General features: G+C 39.1%; 1 protein-coding gene across 1 annotated transcript; it reads left to right on the plus strand.

Moving 5' to 3' along the window:
- The first annotated feature begins 54 nt into the window (after window positions 1-54).
- On the plus strand, window positions 55-16,562 carry LOC135477473 (uncharacterized). Its single transcript, XM_064757589.1, has 12 exons — window positions 55-498; window positions 1,862-2,059; window positions 2,666-2,841; window positions 4,579-4,628; window positions 5,896-6,008; window positions 6,509-6,524; window positions 8,839-8,975; window positions 9,319-9,483; window positions 11,373-11,461; window positions 13,468-13,562; window positions 14,667-14,755; window positions 16,350-16,562. Exons 1-12 carry the CDS (start codon window positions 121-123, stop codon window positions 16,437-16,439), a joined length of 1,596 nt encoding a protein of 531 aa, XP_064613659.1. The 5' UTR covers window positions 55-120; the 3' UTR covers window positions 16,440-16,562.
- The last annotated feature ends 292 nt before the right edge of the window (window positions 16,563-16,854 follow it).

Consider the following 16,854-nt stretch of genomic DNA (forward strand, 5'->3'; position numbering starts at 1 on the left):
CAGGGTGTACCCCTAGTTCTGTTGTAAGGAGTGAAGCCTGGGCATATACAGGCCTACTTTCCTGGGTTAACTGGTGTGTTTTGTGAGCGTTCCCCAGCCAGACTCGGGGAGACAGACGTCATGGCGAGCACGTCCAAAAAAGCTAAGATTTCGCCTGTGGACGGGCACCTAGACACCAGCGACAGTGACAGCGACAGTGATCTACCGGAGTGTCCCTACGGCGAGAGATGCTACAGGAAAAATCCACAGCATTTCAAAGAATTCTCACACCCAGCCAAACACGCCAAAGACGGGACTACAACAACGACGGGGGCAGCGGTGCTGCCGTCGAAAATCAACAGTACTGCCGACAATCTTCCACCATGTAAATATGGCGCTAACTGTTATCGGAAAAACTTAATACATTTCGCCGAGTATTCCCATCCTACAAATACAGACAAGGCGACCACAGACAGTGGAAATGACACGGATGTGTATGACTCGGACGATGGCGATGAGGTAGGCCTAATGTGATATGTTTTTCGTGGGCGAGGGTTCAAATCTTGGCGTGGGAAATGGCGAGCTATTTTTTTTTTTCTTCTTTTTTTGTGGGTTTTTAGTATTCATTGATATAACAAGCATAGTATTATGTAACTGGACAGGACTTCTATCAGAACTAAAAATAATAAGACGACCACACAGTGTCCATGCCAAACAACTACTGATTAAACAGGGTTTCTTTATATACCCTGATGAGGGCATATCCGTTCCCAGGGGTGACCACACACAAAGGGTCTGTACTAAAATCCAAACACTTGTGAATTTACAGATAGCACAAAAATGACATCAAAGTGACCATTCCTTGACCAAACCATATCGGAGCTGGGTTGAGCCCAGGCTGCACCCAGTTATTTTGGCAAGAGTCACTACCACAGCTCACAAGCTTATCAGTGAAAAGAATAAGCAATAGTAAGTTAACACTGTAAACATTGTAACTTCGCAATCATCAGTACATCAGCCATAATCTTAATTATTACGCAAGGTATAATCATTATTAGGAAAGGTGTAGTCAATGTCAGGTAGGGCATCGTCAGTGTCATGTTAAGGCGTAATGAATGTCAGGTAAGGCCTAATCATTGTCATGCAAGACGTAATCATTGTCACTTAAGGCGTAATCAATGTCTCGCAAAGCGTAATCGTCACATAGGTGTAATCATTGTAACGTAAAACATAATCATTAATCATTGTAACGCAAGACATAATCGTTAATCATTTCAACGTAAGTTGTAGTCATTGTCATGAAAGGCGTAATCATTGTCATGAAAGGCGTAATCATTGTCACGAAAGGCGTAATCATTATCATGTTAGGTATAATCATTGTCACATAAGGTGAAATCATTATTATGTAGTGTGTAATCATTGATTGTCATCATAGAGTTGCATGAAAACAAAGCGTATATATGGCAGTCATCTAATTAAAAGTTGTGTGGAAATATAATAACAATGACAGACCAAGGTACAACAATTTTTTGCTTTAACCACTGTAATCTTACAGTAGGACATTTAGCATTCTGATTGACCTGTCTTCGAATATACTTGCCAGTTCTGGGTATACATGCATTTGCCGTGTAACCACTAGTTTGCCATGTAACCCACTTGTTTTGCTGTGTAACCCACTTGTTTGCTGTGTAACCCACTACCTCTGAGCCTTGTTTTGTACCTCATGAAATTTGATTCGGTACCGAAACAAGGTTATGTTCCAGCATTCTCGATACAGACAATAAACACCGACAAAACTCTGATGCAAGTGCATTTTACCTGGCTGCCCCATGCACATATGAATTATTACAAACCTTGCTATTATCTTTGTTGTCTTTATCAGGGAATGAACGGGAAGGGTGTGTTAATAAAAGGGGATTCACAGCTTCTGGTGAAGAGTTATTCCAAAATGACAGAAGATGAGCGAAAGGAACTGATCAAAAAAGCATTTGAGGCCAAAAAACAACTTCAGGAAGAACTGAGACAAACCAAGGAACAAATGGCAGAAAAGGAAAAGGAGCTGAAAAAATTACAGGATCAGGTAAGATTTTCCCAAAAGAAAGAGGAGAAAAAGAAAAGAGCTTTGCTCCACACTTTTCAACACTTTTCAAACTCTGGTACATTATTTGGATGGTGTTTGTAAGGTTGTTCTAAAGGCATTACTTATACGTAATCCCTATATTGTGGTTTTCTGGTTTATGGATGGACCAAATGCAGTGCAGGTTAGGCTATGTGTGCATTACAAAACATGTGATACAAAAAACATGTATTGGCTTACATGTAATAATAATTCATACAAAAGTGTAAATTACCTAAAATCTAACCCATGATTAAGTTGTCCATTTCTCCTGATGCTGAGAATCCCATTGGTCTTTGTTATGTAAGTTACATGTAAGGTGATATACTAGCTACTGGAAAAATGGAAGTTTACAAGAACAAAATATTTATGACATTTGCATGAATTTATGAACATTATTTCTTGGTTGAAATTTTGGGTCATTTGCAACAAATTGGTGAGTTGGTTTCTAAACACTGTACGATCTTGTAACAGTGGTTTTGATCAGCGTAGTTGTTGTAACAGTGGTTTTGATTCCTGCAGTAAATTTGATTGGTGAAGTTGTTATGACAGTGGTTTTGATTGGCTTAGGTGACAACAGGGCTCCTATTGGTGGATGGGGAGAAGGAAGCCCTAGAGGGTACGGTCACCAAGTACTTTGTGCTCCACGCCGAGCGGGCATATAAAGAGGGGTCTGCGGATCAAATCCACTTTCGATTGGCAGAATCACAGTTCTACAGACTCCTCTCGGGACAGTATTGCCAACAGTGAGTTGTGGTTTTCTCTTGTCGTTTATTATTTTGTTAATAAATTCATTCCTGGACGGCTAAAACCCAGAGACAGACATAAATTAACCGGTTATTCAGTCTGTTAATTGATCTGAATTGTGTCTCTCTGGCTGTTCACTAATTATTTTAATAAATTAGTATTTGATTTTTGGGGGATTTAACAGTCTGGGGAAACACATAAGTTAGTTATCCAACAAGTTAATGAATCAGTTAACTATTGAAATTAATTAACCAGTCATTTAATTGATGCGTTTCTCTGAGGTTAGCAGGCCGCTATACTGATAGCTACAGAGGCTGATTTCACTGCTCCATTCAGTGGTCCATTCCCCCATTTATTTAGCTATAGTGTGGTTTTTGAAAAAGTGCTGTAATATTTGGTTTGCACTCCTTCCACTTGTTCTAAAAATATCTAAGTTACACCCCAGACCATCCTTAACGAGTGATATATAGTGTGTAACCGTACCCTGTCAGGAAAAAGAGGGCTGTTTTCTGGCTAATGAAAATGACAGGAATTTTACAGAAACTACCCTAAATGATCACAAATTTTGTCCATGACTAACTTGCCCATTTTTCTTCCTGATACTGACAGTTTTATTGATTTTAGGTTTGCTTGGAACATAGGGTGATATTCTAGTGGAAAATTGTAACTTTATTTATTTATTTATTTATTTGATTGGTGTTTTACGCCATACTCAAGAATCTTTCACTTATGCGACGGCAGCCAGCATTATGGTGGGAGGAAACTGGGCACTGCCCGGGGGAATCCCAAGACCATCAGCAGGTTGCGGACAGACCTTCCCAAGTACGGCCGAAGAGGAAGCCAGTATGAGCTGGACTTGAATAAAATTGTAACTTTCAGCATCAAAAATAATATTTTGCGACATTTATTTGCCCTCTAAAAATGCACTTTCGTGGGCGAAATTTGAGGTCATTTTGGGTAGCAGTGGTATTAGGAGACAAATAAACAAAATTCTGTCAAAACCCACGAAACCTTTTGTGTAGGATCATTCTTAGAAGGTCGGTCTGGCTACACCAAATGATAGGACCCTTCTTAGAAGGTCGGTCTGGCTATGCCAAATGATAAGGCCCTTCTTAGAAGGTCGGTCTGGCTACGCCAAATGATAGGACCCTTCTTAGAAGGTCGATCTGGCTACGCCAAATGATAGGACCCTCCTTGGAAGGTCGGTCTGGCTACGCCAAATGATAGGACCCTTCTTACAAGGTCGATCTGGCTACGCCAAATGATTAGCTGACAATGGAGATAAGGTTTCCTGGGTTAAACTCTGCAGCCTTGGTCACGAATAAACCTGCCAAACCTAAAATTCAGCTTAGGCTAGACATAGCCTAGACATGCCTATCTCTCACACCAGCCAATCAGAATTGATTCTTTATCCCTTTAAGAACGAGAAACCAAGAGAAAGAGGTCCCATTCAAGGGGAGATAATACCTGTAATTGCTCATAACTCCTGACCTGTACAACATTAGGGATATTGATTATAACTTTAGGGATTAACAAGAATGGCCCGAGATGTCAAAAAAGTTCGCTAAGCTTTAATTTGGCTATACTATAAGTATTTTTGTTTTTCAAAATTTTCTCGATATCTTCCTGTATATACTTACATGTATATAGTTTTATGGTCGTTTATAGAAAGAATATTACAGTGAGAAATGCAAAGGTAACATTTCATTATAAATTATGCCTGTGGTACTTTGTAGGTATCAGAGTCACAAAGTCGAATATGTGGTCAATCCAACATTGTTAAGAATTTTAGGTGAGTTTATTTTCTCCTGAGTTTATACCTTAAGTAGTTTGTAGTTTTCTTCAGTTTACCCCCTATTGGGTTTTATGTGGTACAACTCACGGCCTGCTCACTTTTGCATTGTTTCAATGTGATTGTATGCTAAATGTGACGACAGCACAGCATTTTCAGTAATTCTAGACCACTGATGTCTAATATATTGCAATTAACATGACTAGAATGTTTTTTTTGCATAATTCTGCTTAAGCCATGGTGCTGGGGGCCCTGTAAATTTCTACTATTTATGTATTTACATGAACAGTTAGAATAATACCCTGACCCTGACAAGAGACCACATTTCATGGGTTACGTGTGATCACTTTGCTAGCTACCCCACTTACATTGCTGCTGTGATTTTACACTCTATGCTGTACTCTTTAATTATATGTACTCATTTATTTTTAAACATAAATCATGTTTGGAATTTTATGCTGTTGTTTGAGCAGAAGGCTGTATAAAGTGGCTGTGTAGAATACAATTTTATGAAAAACTTGCGTTCCACTGATTTAGGCAAGTCAAAGTTCAATAGGCGAGACCGTGGGAAAATAACCTTAAAATAGCCTTACTAAGGCCGCTGTAAGCAATTCTTTTAAAGGAGACCCTCAACACCTTTATTTTCAGATTAAATGTTCCTTATTATACAATATTATGCTGTTTGCCTCTGAACTGCCTTTAAAAATCGTTTTAAAAATGCTAACCTATTCCATTAAAATCCCATTAAAAGTTGTCATTAAAAATACTAACCCATTCCATTTAAAATCCCCATTGTCTGTCTATCTACTTGGCTGCAGACCCATGGCCACGTGATGTCATGGATGAAGAGCTGCTGAAATAATGTATTAAAAATCCCTGCAAGACATTGGCAAATAGACTTTCCACTGTGTACTTTCATGGCGACTGAAAATAAATGGTTTTTTTTAAATGCTGAAATGCCCTGTGATGAATTGATCCTGTATTGTTTTTTGCCTGTGCTAAAAAGCCTAGTTACTCATGAAGAATTAATCTGTTTAAAACGTTCCGTGAAAAACGATCCTATTTTGTAAAGAACCATCTAGATCCATGCATGTTGCGTGATTTTAAGGATATCCAGTACGCAATATTCGCCTTATTTTTGGAAAAGGTCAGGAAAACGATAATTGTTTTATGAAGATGTAAGTTTTATTGCAAAAATAGATGTAAAACAGAATATTTCAGGTTCAATCAGTCAACAAGCAATTAATGCTTCCCTCAATTGATTTCAGCGAAGCTAGAGAAGATTTGAAGAGGGAAAGAGGAGAGAAGCTGTCCTATCCCGTCTTGGCTTTCCATGGAACTAGTCAACAGGTCATCCCAAAGATCTGTGAAGGGGTTTCCTTGTACCAGGTACAACCTCCGTGTCCAAGTGGTTAGTGGACTGGCAGATCTACACAATAACTTATGAGCCTCTCACCAGTGCGCATGCTGGGAGTTCAAATCCTGATCATGCTGGCTTGATTTCCAGTCATCTGTGAGCATATTTTCCAGCAGCCTGCAGATGGTTGTGGGTTTCCCCTGGGCTCTGTTTGGTTTCCTCCCACCATGCTGCTGGATCTCCGTCCAGTGAAATAAGTGAAACATGCGTGGATATGTTGTTAAAACGGCCGTCAAATAAACAAAATATGTACCAGATATATGAGGTTACCTGGTTTTCAGATATATGAGGTTACCTGGTTATCAGATATATGAGGTTACCTGGTTTTCAGATATATGAGGTTACCTGGTTTTCAGATATATGAGGTTACCTGGTTTTCAGATATATGAGGTTACCTGGTTTTCAGATATATGAGGTTACCTGGTTTTCAGATATATGAGGTTTCCTGGTTTTTCAGATATATGAGGTACCTGGTTTTCAGATATATGAGGTTACCTGTTTTCAGATATATGAGGTTACCTGGTTTTCAGATATATGAGGTTACCTGGTCTTCAGATATATGAGGTTACCTGTCTTCAGATATATGAGGTTACCTGGTTTTCAGATATATGAGGTTACCTGGTTTCAGATATATGAGGTTACCTGGTTTTCAGATATATGAGGTTTCCTGGTTTTCAGATATATGAGGTTACCTGGTTTTCAGATATATGAGGTTACCTGGTTTTCAGATATGAGGTTTCTGGTTTTCAGATATATGAGGTTACCTGGTTTTCAGATATATGAGGTTACCTGGGTTTTCAGATATATGAGGTTACCTGGTTTTCAGATATATGAGGTTTCCTGGTTTTCAGATATATGAGGTTACCTGGTTTTCAGATATATGAGGTTACCTGGTTTTCAGATATATGAGGTTACCTGGTTTTCAGATATATGAGGTTACCTGGTTTTCAGATATATGAGGTTTCCTGGTTTTCAGATATATGAGGTTACCTGGTTTTCCAGATATATGAGGTTACCTGGTTTTCAGATATATGAGGTTACCTGGTTTTCAGATATATGAGGTTACCTGGTTTTCAGATATATGAGGTTACCTGGTTTTCAGATATATGAGGTTACCTGGTTTTCAGATATATGAGGTTACCTGGTTTTCAGATATATGAGGTTTCCTGGTTTTCAGATATATGAGGTTACCTGGTTTTCAGATATATGAGGTTACCTGGTTTTCAGATATATGAGGTTACCTGGTTTTCAGATATATGAGGTTTCCTGGTTTTCAGATATCCAAAATGCATGGATTGGTGAACAGGAATTTGTTTACTATATCATTATAAGTTTCTAATCTAACATGTTTACTATATCATTATAAGTTTCTAATCTGACATGTTTACTATATCATTATAAGTTTCTAATCTAACATGTTTACTGTATCATTATAAGTTTCTAATCTAACATGTTTACTATATCATTATAAGTTTCTAATCTAACATGTTTACTATATCATTATAAGTTTCTAATCTAACATGTTTACTATGTCATTATAAAGTTTCTAATCTAACATGTTTACTATGTCATTATAAGTTTCTAATCTAACATGTTTACTGTATCATTATAAGTTTCTAATCTAACATGTTTACTGTATCATTATAAGTTTCTAATCTAACATGTTTACTGTATCATTATAAGTTTCTAATCTAACATGTTTACTATATCATTATAAGTTTCTAATCTAACATGTTTACTATATCATTATAAGTTTCTAATCTAACATGTTTACTGTATCATTATAAGTTTTAATCTAACATGTTTACTGTATCATTATAAGTTTCTAATCTAACATGTTTACTATATCATTATAAGTTTCTAATCTAACAAGTTTACTATATCATTATAAGTTTCTAATCTAACATGTTTACTATGTCATTATAAGTTTCTAATCTAACATGTTTACTATGTCATTATAAGTTTCTAATCTAACATGTTTACTTGTATCATTATAAGTTTCTAATCTAACATGTTTACTGTATCATTATAAGTTTCTAATCTAACATGTATGAATACAGATGGACATTCAGTCTTCATCTTAGGAAGTAAAATTGGCTTTAAATAAAATGCTATCAGTAGTTTAATGATGAACTTGGCCAGTCCGCACAGGTTGTGAACTTTAAACATAACTGCCCTGACTCCGATGATTCAAGTTGCATACCATGACTGGTTAATAAGGGCTGCTAAACTTGACTGCTTTAGCTGTGACTTTATTTATTTATTTGATTGGTGTTTAATGCCATTCTCAAGAATATTTCACTAATATGACTTCAGCCAGTATTCAGAAAAGACCACCATAGAATAAAAATATTCAAATGCATTTTAACTAGGTTAAACAAAAATTGTAAACAAATAAATCCAAATTTCGGTGGACAGTTTTTTAATGGTCTGTCATCTAATACATACTTCTTCTTAGAGTGGCCTTTGCCTTTAAGTGATCTCTGAATGATTGTCAAGGTACACCAATCAGGTACCTGGTAAGGGGGCAGTGGTTTCCTTCGCTCTTTAATCCTGACAGTCACTGTTTACATGTAAGTAAACAACTTTTGAGAATGGCATTAACTGGTCAGGTCATCAACGATGACATTAAACACCAATCAAGTAATCAAGGATGACATTAAAACAGCAATCAAGTAATCAACAATGACGTTTACACATAATCAATAATTAATTTCTGTTTCTGGTTTCAATTGACATTTGATTTATTCAAATACACGTTGTTTGTGTGTGCATGTTGTTTGACAGGTGAAAAGGGATTCAAACATAAGACTGACACAGGATGGTACGGCAAGGGTGTGTACTTCAGTGAATATCCGGGATACTCCATGGGCTATATCCAAGGTGCGACGAGTCTTTTGTTATGTCAGGTGCTTCCTGGAAAGGTAATTGTCCACATTTGTCCAAAACAAATATGCACATATAGCTGGAATGTTAACATGTGGACTGAGGACAAAAACAGTTAACTCAAAAATGTAAAGGCCTCTTTCCCTAATTCACCCAGCTTAACACTCATTTTGCTATATATTGATAAGTTTGTGGACAGATGGATGGTCAGAGAGAAACACAAAGAGACGGACATTCTGACAGACAGACATTTATTCAGATGGACAATGGTCAATCAGAGGTACATTCATACAGATAGACACTCAAACAGATGGACAGTCAGACAGCTCAGTCCAAGACTCCCACACTCACTCACTCAGTAACGTGTGCATCTGTTGTCAGGTATATCAGTGCACTCAGCTCATCCATGGGGCTTCTCTGACGGCAGGTTACGATTCCCACATCTCTCCCTGTAAAAAAGAGCTGGTTGTCTTCAACTCTCACCACATCCTGCCCTCGTATATCGTTCACTACGCCTCCGTCAAGACGGAATTTAAGTATTCCAAGGTATGAGTTTCAGGTTACTTCAAGTTTTTCATGGAAAAGAATTTGATTCGTTTTGTCAAAGTGAATATATTTTCAAGAATTTATTTATGTTGATAATACGGCAATGATACAGATACATGTTTATGCATAAGAGGAAGAAGCATGGGAGGAAGGAATCGGTGGTCAGATACATGCATGTGGGAGGAAGAAATTCGTGATCAGATACATGCATGTGGGAGGAAGAAATCGGTGGTCAGATACATGCATGTGGGAGGAAGAAATCCGTGGTCAGATACATGCATGTGGGAGGAAGAAATCCGTGATCAGATACATGCATGTGGGAGGAAGGAATCGGTGGTCAGATACATGCATGTGGGAGGAAGAAATTCGTGATCAGATACATGCATGTGGGAGGAAGAAATCGGTGGTCAGATACATGCATGTGGGAGGAAGAAATCCGTGGTCAGATACATGCATATGGGAGGAAGAAATCCGTGGTCAGATACATGGATGTGGGAGGAAGAAATCCGTGGTCAGATACATGCATGTGGGAGGAAGAAATTCGTGGTCGGATACATGCATGTGGGAGGAAGAAATCCGTGGTCAGATACATGCATGTGGGAGGAAGAAATTCGTGGTCAGATACATGCATGCGGGAGGAAGAAATTTGTGGTCAGATACATGCATGTGGGAGGAAGAAATTCGTGATCAGATGCATGCATGTGGGAGGAAGAAATTCGTGATCAGATGCATGCATGTGGGAGGAAGAAATCCGTGGTCAGATACATGCATGTGGGAGGAAGAAATCCGTGGTCAGATACATGCATGTGGGAGGAAGAAATCCGTGGTCAGATTCATGCATGTGGGAGGAAGAAATCTGTGGTCAGAGCCCAGGAAAAACCCACGACCATCCGCAGGCTGTAGGCCCACCTTCCCACGTACAGCTGGAGAGGAAGCCAGCACGAGCTTAACTTGAACTCACAGCGACCGCATTGGTGGGAGGCTCCTGGGTCATTACACTGCACTAGCGCACTAACCAACTGAGCCACAGAGGCCCCCATGTATGTGAGAAGAAGAAATCCGTGGTCCTCTTTGACCATACATGGGAAAGTCTGAAAGCAGCCGGTGGATGGATGTGAGTTGCCCCTGGGCTCCACTCTGTTTTCTCCCACATTAAGGCTGGCTACTATATGTAAGGTATTCTTGAGTATTGCATAAAACCCCATGGGCAAAATGGGCAAAAAATTATTCATTACAAAATGTGTATAACAGAAAATTCTCCAGAGAGTTAAATTCTGTATTTGCCAGGAAAAATGCATTTTAGTGCCAAATAAAGAACAGGAAATATTACATTTGACTACAAATTTCTATTTTTCCATTAAGATCAGTATACCTTTCAAACAAACTTCAAAACACCTGTATTAAGCAGGCAAAATGAGAATTGTTCTCATGGACAAAGTTTTACGTCAAATACTAGGCGGTATTGGTAATGAATAAAATGTGGGACCTCCATGGCTGAGGGGGTTAGCACGACCTTTCCAAGTCCAGTTTTCTCCCACCATAATGCTGACCTCCATGGCTGAGGGGGTTAGCACGACCTTTCCACTCCCAGTTTCCTCCCACCATAATGCTGACCTCCATAGTTAAATATTCTAGAGTACGGAGTATGGTAAAACACCAATCAAATAAATATTGGTAAATAAGTAAATAAATAAAGTGTATGGGCAGCTTTTTACAGCTTCCTGTTAGATGTTTTTGAAAAACTTGCTTTTGTGAATGTATTTTTTTATATGTACTTTGACTTTTTGCAATTATGCGTAATTGTACATATGCAAATTGATTGGCTGCAAATGTTGAATTTAATTTAAAGGTCGTGATATTTGTGTGTTTGCATTCAATACTCTTTTCAGACTGTAACAGGTAAATTGATGATATCTGATGAAGAATTAAAGAAGAAATATGTAAAAGCTTGTAAAGCAGCAGTGAAAAAAGGAGCTGGGTAAGTTCGTCCTGTAAAATGCGGTTGCTTTGTGCATTTGCTACACTTGTTTGCATGGCCTGTGACTTGACAGGTATCTTACCTATGATTCTGCGCCCCGTCCATCCACTTCAGCAGTATAAATCCCTTGTCCATCCACCTCAGCAATATAAATCCCTTGCCCATCCACTTCAGCAATATAAATCCCTTGTCCATCCACCTCAGCAATATAAATCCCTTGTCCATCCACCTCAGCAATAAAAGTCCCTTGTCCATCCACCTCAGCAATATAAATCCCTTGTCCATCCACCTCAGCAATATAAATCCCTTGTCCATCCACCAGATCAATATAAATCCCTTGTCCATCCACCTCAGCAATATAAATCCCTTGTCCATCCACCTCAGCAATGTAAATCCCTTGTCCATCCACCTCAGCAATATAAATCCCTTGTCAATCCACCTCAGCAATGTAAATCCCTTGTTCATCCACCTCAGCAATAAAAATCCCTTGTCCATCCACCTCAGCAATATAAATCCCTTGTCCATCCACCTCAGCAATATAAATCCCTTGTTCATCCACCTCAGCAATAAAAATCCCTTGTCCATCCACCTCAGCAATATAAATCCCTTGTCCATCCACCTCAGCAATAAAAATCCCTTGTCCATCCACCTCAGCAATATAAATCCCTTGTCCATCCACCTCAGCAATATAAATCCCTTGTCCATCCACCAGATCAATAAAAATCCCTTGTCCATCCACCTCAGCAATATAAATCCCTTGTCCATCCACCTCAGCAATATAAATCCCTTGTCCATCCACCTCAGCAATATAAATCCCTTGTCCATCCACCTCAGCAATATAAATCCCTTGTTCATCCACCTCAGCAATATAAATCCCTTGTCCATCCACCTCAGCAATATAAATCCCTTGTCCATCCACCTCAGCAATAAAAATCCCTTGTCCATCCACCTCAGCAATATAAATCCCTTGTCCATCCACCTCAGCAATATACATCCCGTGTCCATCCACCTCAGCAATATAAATCCCTTGTCCATCCACCTCAGCAATAAAAATCTCTTGTCCATCCACCTCAGCAATATAAATCCCTTGTCCATCCACCTCAGCAATATAAATCCCTTGTCCATCCACCTCAGCAATATAAATCCCTTGTCCATCCACCTCAGCAATAAAAATCCCTTGTCTATCCACCTCAGCAATATAAATCCCTTGTCCATCCACCTCAGCAATATAAATCCCTTGTCCATCCACCTCAGCAATAAAAATCCCTTGTCCATCCACCTCAGCAATATAAATCCCTTGTCCATCCACCTCAGCAATATAAATCCCTTGTCCATCCACCTCAGCAATAAAAGTCCCTTGTCCATCCACCAGATCAATATAAATCCTTTGTCCGATGCATTAAAAAAAGACATGCTCCTTTTGCTCTGCATTAAAGTATTCAGTAAGGGATCTTGTGGTCTTCATGTCACCTTTAATACAGAGTATTTATAATTTTGGACTTTTGAATCCAAAAGTGTGATCTGGCAAAACCTGCATTTGAACTCATGACATTCTGATTAATTGTCTACATGTTATTGTCTCTTAGCACAGCTTTAAAGGCAGAAAAATGACAAAAATTTCCATTTCCATGTACACGTCACCAACTATTGCCTGTGGGATATCATCCAAATAGACTGCAAATACACAGTGTGAACTTTGCAGCGTATAGACAACTATGATCATTATAATTGGTTTATTACAGATCTTCTTGTTATAACTCTTACATCCATGCCTATTATTGGTTTATTACAGCTCTTCTTGTTATAACTCTTACATCCATGCCTATTATTGGTTTATTACAGCTCTTCTTGTTATAACTCTTACATCCATGCCTATTATTGGTTTATTACAGCTCTTCTTGTTATAACTCTTACATCCATGCCTATTATTGGTTTATTGCAGCTCTTCTTGTTATAACTCTTACATCCATGCCTATTCCTAAAGCACATTATTTTTTTGTCTTTAGTTTATTCAGCAACACCGAGTTTCAATTTTCTGGTCAGCTGATAGCCAGTCATAAAGAGCTTGGGGACTTAATTGTAAAACATGGAGGAAAAATAGGTCAGTTTATGAACTGTTGTCTGTTATTAGTCACCATTGTTCCTTTTCTTTCTGTAAGTTTATTACGTTTGTGTATTTATTTATTTATTTATCTAATTAACATTTAGATGATTGTTGTCCAGTGCCAAAAACTAAAAAGATTGTTGTCACTTATATGGTGGTGATCAGTTCTATGGGTGAAGGAAACCTGAATGCCTAGGATCAAATTACCACCTTACAACCTTTGGCATTTAAGTTACTGATGATGTAGACCACCTTGGTGGCCTAATGGTTAGAGCGTCCCGCATGAAGTCAGGAGACCCGGGATCAAATCCAGACCGGGTTATAACAAGGGTTAAAAGTGGTAGTTCTTGGTAGTTTGTGCCTTGCTTGGCACCCAACATTGGGAGGTTAGAGGAAGGAAACAGGACTGCTTGGCCTGGTGTCAGTATAACATGACTGTGTGGGGTGTCATGTCTGGTGTCTTCAGTGGTGGTAGCACTTTGGCGGCATGAGCTCGCCCTGCCACAAGAGCACACAGCATATGAACACTCGCCTGATGACTCCTTGTGATCGTATGAATATAAATTGTAAAGTACGACATAAAACTCCAAGTATACATGTACATATATACTGACAAACTGGACCACATATCCCGCGCTGGTTTTAGGCGGTTTCTAATGGCAGAACTCATGATTTATTTCAACCATTTGTTGTCTAATCATAAATAATCATGTAATGTTTGTTGGCTCAGCTGAGCTACTGCGTGGATTTCGTTGTCAATAGGCCAAGATCCAGGAGCTCGGAAAGAGGAGTTTTTTGCAACCGGTGAAAAAGCACACTTCTCTCATTGTTGGCATTTCTTTATTTTTGTTTCTCTGTTCATCCAATTCAAGAAAGGGTGTCGGTTAAGCATTTTGATTATTGAACTCTTCCTGAATATTTTCACTGATGACATTTTTGTGTACTGTCTTTAAATATGTATGTAATCATTAGTTCACGCAGTTCAGCCTTCACCTTTCTTCTCTTTTTTGGGGCGCAAAACAAGAAATAGGGCATTGCATTGCTGAAAAACCAAAGAAATGATTTTTTTGTGAATTGTTACCTTTTTTATTTGTTTTGCAGGCTCTTCTAAAATGTTTGACAGGTTAATCAGCACCCCAGAGGAGGTTGAAAAAGGAACTGCAAAAGTCAAGAAGGCTCAATCCCTGGGGGTAAGTCCAATACAGCAGGGTTGTAAAAAGTAAAGCTGTTGTGTAGGAACAAAGGCGGTTTACCCTAATTCTTCAACCTTTCTAACCCCCTCTGCAACCAATATTTTGAAACATTCTGAGATAACTAATGTGCATAGGTTTATGAAGCTTGCATCTTTAATGACAAAAAAAAATTTCCATCATTTTTATAACAATTTCTTGCATAAATTCTTGTGGGAAACAAAGTGCTTTAAAAGCTAAAAAGGTTGAAGATTTACAGTATGTTAGCAATAGCGAGCGCTAATATTAAGATGTGGTATTATAGAGAACCTTAAAACAGTAAAGAGGAGGTGTTTGGAAGGTGCATCTCACAGAATAAGTCTGGGCTAAGTGCATTGTCTCTGAGTTCAAGTCCAGCTAATGCTGGCAACCTTCTAAGGTCGTACATGTAACAAGGTCTGCCAGCAACGTACGTATGGTCTGGTTTTCCCCTGGCTTAGCCCAGTTCCTCCAACTGTAATGCTGGCCGCAGTTGTACGAAGTGAAATATTATTGAATAGCCTGTAAAACACCTGAGTCTTATGAATAAAACCCCATGCTCTCATGGAAAGCTAATTAATGTAAATAACTTGGAAAACAGTCACTCAGTGGCCCAAAACGTGAGCCTTTCAAAACTGCGTCAGTGTGTCTCTCCAGTGCATTGCCTAGCTGGTGAGGCTGACACAGGTATGAAGGCAGTGTCTACTGTCACTGATCCACTACTGGTGATGCCCTACTCCCCAGAGAGTTTACAAATAATGACAACATCCTTCACAAGGCATACATGTAGTCACCCAAGAAAGTAGGCCTATAGAGAAGGTACATTACATGTAAGCAAAAAGGATATTTGTGAATACACAGTGTGAATACACGGTGTGAATATACAGTGCACAAACAAAAGTTCCAGAGATTTATTGTCCTGTTTTTAAGAAGAAATCTTGACAGATTTTGGTATAGGGAATAGATTTATGTTGAGCTTAAAATGATCTGAACTGGAAATTCCTTTAGTGCGTTTAAAGTGGCCCAGTGATTAGAGTGATAGTGCAGCACATTGACTCTGAATCCTATCATCATTACGGTCACCAATGTGGTCGCTGTGATTTCAAGTCCAGCTCATGCTACCTTCCTCTCCGGTCGTACGTGGGAAGGTCTTTCAGCAACCTGCAGTTGGTCATGGGTTTCCCCCGGGCTCTGCCCGGTTTCCACCCACCATAATGCTGGCTGCCGTTGTATAAGTGAAATATTCTTGAGTACGGCGTAAAACACCAACCAAATATAGAAATAAAATAAATAAATATCAATACGGTCATGGTGAGTTCAAGTCCGGCTCATGCTGGTTTCTTTCCCGCTTGTATGTGGCAAGATCAGTGGTTTCCTTCCACCGTACTAATGCTGGGCATTGTATAAATGAAATATTCTAGAGTACACTGTAAAACACAATTCAAATAAATAAATAAATAAATAAATAAATAAAGTGTAATGGTTTTTGAGTATCACTGGTTATTTCCCATTGTGAGAAATATTGCCAGGACTAGATTAATCAGATGTTTCACAATTTGTTTCCTTTCTGCTTCAGCCGGATACAATTCTCTCGCAGGCTTACATCTTTGACATGATCCTGACGAAAGGAAAAGCCATCAAGGACATTGAATCCTACCATTTGTGACACATCCCCCACACACCACAGCCCTACAATTTGTGACACATCCCACACACACCACAGCCCTACCATTTGTGACACGTCCCACACACACCACAGCCCTACCATTTGTGACACGTCCTACACACCCCACAGTTCTACCATTTGTGACACATCCCACACACACCACAGCTCTACCATTTGTGACACATCCTGCACACCCCACAGCCCTACCATTTGTGACACATCCTACACACCCCACAGTTCTACCATTTGTGACACATCCCACACACACCACAGCCCTACCATTTGTGACACATCCTACACACCCCACAGTTCTACCATTTGTGACACATCCCACACACACCACAGCCCTACCATTTGTGACACATCCTACACACCCCACAGTTCTACCACTTGTGACACATCCCACACACACCAC

The sequence above is a fragment of the Liolophura sinensis genome, chromosome 11 (genome assembly GCF_032854445.1).
Source record: "Liolophura sinensis isolate JHLJ2023 chromosome 11, CUHK_Ljap_v2, whole genome shotgun sequence".
NCBI lineage: Eukaryota > Metazoa > Mollusca > Polyplacophora > Chitonida > Chitonidae > Liolophura > Liolophura sinensis.

Coding starts and splice junctions, on each gene's coding strand:
- LOC135477473 (XM_064757589.1), top strand. CDS start 121: ATGGCGAGCACGTCCAAAAAAGCTAAGATTTCGCCTGTGGACGGGCAC. Junction 2,060..2,665: donor TGAAAAAATTACAGGATCAG/GTAAGATTTTCC, acceptor TGATTGGCTTAG/GTGACAACAGGGCTCCTATT. Junction 14,756..16,349: donor AGAAGGCTCAATCCCTGGGG/GTAAGTCCAATA, acceptor TTTCTGCTTCAG/CCGGATACAATTCTCTCGCA.